Genomic DNA, 2698 nt, shown 5'->3' on the forward strand with positions numbered 1-2698 from the left:
AAATATGGAAAATGTAAGAGAGGCAATTACTCTAAATATCAACATTTGTTATTTCTATGTGATGTTATTATGATCCCTTTGTTGGTTTTTGCACTTCTCTCTACTTGTCAAAGCTTTGATATGAACTTGTGAATTCCTTTCTGAAAATAAAACTATGCACTTCACAAATTTATGAGCCATGTCCCCATCCTATTAGATGAAATAGTTATATCTGTATACTTTGTAATTCCCATTCCCAACCCATAATATTCTGTTAAGAAGATAAAGTACACTTTTTCCATGAATGACTGTATCACAAGAATCTTTAATGTTTAAACTTTACTCATGGTGAGGTTGTATCTGTGTTTAGTAAAGTGTGCCCACATTGAGTCTGTTTCAGTCCACATTACCAAACTCCACAGGGATGTTTCTTGTACCCAGGCAGAGCACAAAGACAGGGGTCAACTTTTCTCTTGCTTAGGCCAGCTTTTCTGGGGAGTTTTTCCAAACTCTCCAAGACCAATCTACCCCAATACACAGCCTCTGTCACACGTAAAAGAATATGGAAAATGTCTCAGTGTATTTCATAAGTTTAGCACATCTCTGGTACAAAAAATTCAAGAAAGGTAGCACAAAAGCGAAAGCACCAACTGAGCTTACTTACAAACAACCATGCATGAATCCTACACACTAATATTACTGAAATGAACACAACATTGCATTAAGAGGTATAAAAGCACTGTACGGAAAACTTAAAAGTTACACGTGAAATACTGCACTGTAGATCCTGAATACTCTAATGTCCCACACTCCCACCCCTCCTCCACCCTGGTGAGGGGCAGAAAACTTCCATTTGCCTCCAGACCTTGCTAGTCCTCTGAGACACTGTTGCGGGGGCAGTGGGCAGTGGGGTGGGCCGCCCGCAGGGCTCTAGCCTCTTCCAAAGCCTCCCTGTAGCGGGAAGGCCAGGCCTGGGGGGTTTTCTTAAAGACCCTGGCCAGGAACTCCATGATCTGCATCTTGGTGATTTCGCGGCTGGCACGGGAGCCCCAGAAGAACTCGTACTCAGGGGGCTCGACATGGGGGACGCGCTGGTACTTCAGGTAGTTCTGCTGGACGAACTCCTCGGTGATAAGCTTTCTCACGTCTCCGAAGGTGGAGTGTTTCTTCCAAGGCCTCAGCCCCAAGATGCGCAGCACGTTCCAGACTGCACTCTCTCGAGCGCCGCGACCCTTCACGTAAATGAGGCTCAGGATCATCAGCAGGAGGCCTGTCATCGGCATGCGGTTGCTCAGAGCGACCCTGTCCAACTCCTCTGGCTCCAGAGCTTTGACCAGCGAAAACTCCATGGTGTGCAGGCTGGTCAGCCTCAGGTGCAGCCCGAACACGCGTGCGAGGATGAGGCTGGTGCGCCGAAGGATGCTTCTGCACCACTTCTTGTAACTGCCGATGACATCCTTCACCATGTCTGGAAACCAGATGATCATCCTCTTCTGGTCCTTGACCAGCACGTACCACATGAGCTCGTGTGCCTTCTGCACCAGCTGGGCCGGGGCCGGGGGCGCCGGGCTGAGCTGAGTTGTGCTCGGGGCCTGGTGGGGACGGCCTTCCTCAGCGGCCTGCTGCAGGGCCTTCGGGTCTCCCTCTTCGCCTGGAGCCTGGGGAGGCAGCGAGACCAGAGGGGCATCAGGCGGGCTTAAGGGAGGGCTCTCCGACTCAGTGAGGGTCGCGGCCTGAGACCCTGGAGAAGAGGGCTCCCCGGGAATGCCGGGGCTGCTGTGCACCTCAGAGTTGGAGGCCTCGGCTGCAAAGTTGGGGTTGCACACATCCTTACTTTGTTCGGACATATCTGTTCGGTCTCGCAAGAGCAGGGCCGCCGAGTCCAAGAGCTCTTCGAGTCTGCTTTCCCTCCGCGACTCCTGGAGAGGAAGTGCGCATTGCTGCGCCCGGCGCCTTCCGCAGAGGCCAGGCAGGGCGGGGCGGCGGCGGGCCGGGCCAATGCGCCTGCGCGTCCGCGCGCCTGGGGCCAGGCAGTCGCGTTGGCGGGCGGGGCTCCTGGTGGGCTGCAGGAGGGGGCTAGGAGGCCCCCAGTAAGCATAGAGGGTCCGCTAGAATATGGGCCTCAATGATCACTCCCCCTCCCCAGGCGTCCTGTTAGGGCTAAGGAGGAGTTCTTGAGGAGGAGGGGAGGGAGATGGGTGAGCACTGGAGAAGGAGTAAGTTTAAGGGACAGATGGCAATTTAAGCTTCTGAGATGCTGAAGCTGACTTTCTTAGGAAACATTTGATTAGGTATATCCAAAATCAAGTTAGAGATCAATCCGAGAGCAAGAACTAGGCTGGTGTGTCAACTAGGTTTCAGATCAGTGTGAGAATTTAAACTGAGAGAACAGTTAGGATTGCCCAAGAAAATATGTCAACTCTGAAAAAGAGAAGTCCCTAAGTCGAGTCCGACTCTTTGCGATCCCATGGGCTATAGCCTACCAGGCTCCTACGTCCATGGGCTTTTCCAGGCAAAAATATTGGAGTGGGTTGCCATTTCCTTCTCCAGGGGATCTTCCTGACCCAGTGATCGAACCCAGGTCTCCCGCATTGCAGACAGACACTTTACCCTCTGAGCCACCAGGAGGACTAATTGGACAAATTGGAATTCTGAAGAATAACAACGAAAATTCATTGATTTCCTACCACATGAAAGAGTTATAAACAAGAAATGCAGA

General features: G+C 51.6%; 1 protein-coding gene across 1 annotated transcript; it reads right to left on the reverse strand.

Moving 5' to 3' along the window:
• Window positions 1–284: 284 nt before the first annotated feature.
• Window positions 285–1946, reverse strand: NDN (necdin, MAGE family member). Its single transcript, XM_070774976.1, has one exon. It carries the CDS (start codon window positions 1824–1826, stop codon window positions 849–851), a length of 978 nt encoding a protein of 325 aa, XP_070631077.1. The 5' UTR covers window positions 1827–1946; the 3' UTR covers window positions 285–848.
• Window positions 1947–2698: the final 752 nt, after the last annotated feature.

The sequence above is a fragment of the Bos indicus genome, chromosome 21, assembly GCF_029378745.1.
Source record: "Bos indicus isolate NIAB-ARS_2022 breed Sahiwal x Tharparkar chromosome 21, NIAB-ARS_B.indTharparkar_mat_pri_1.0, whole genome shotgun sequence".
NCBI lineage: Eukaryota > Metazoa > Chordata > Mammalia > Artiodactyla > Bovidae > Bos > Bos indicus.

Coding starts and splice junctions, on each gene's coding strand:
- NDN (XM_070774976.1), bottom strand. CDS start 1,826: ATGTCCGAACAAAGTAAGGATGTGTGCAACCCCAACTTTGCAGCCGAG.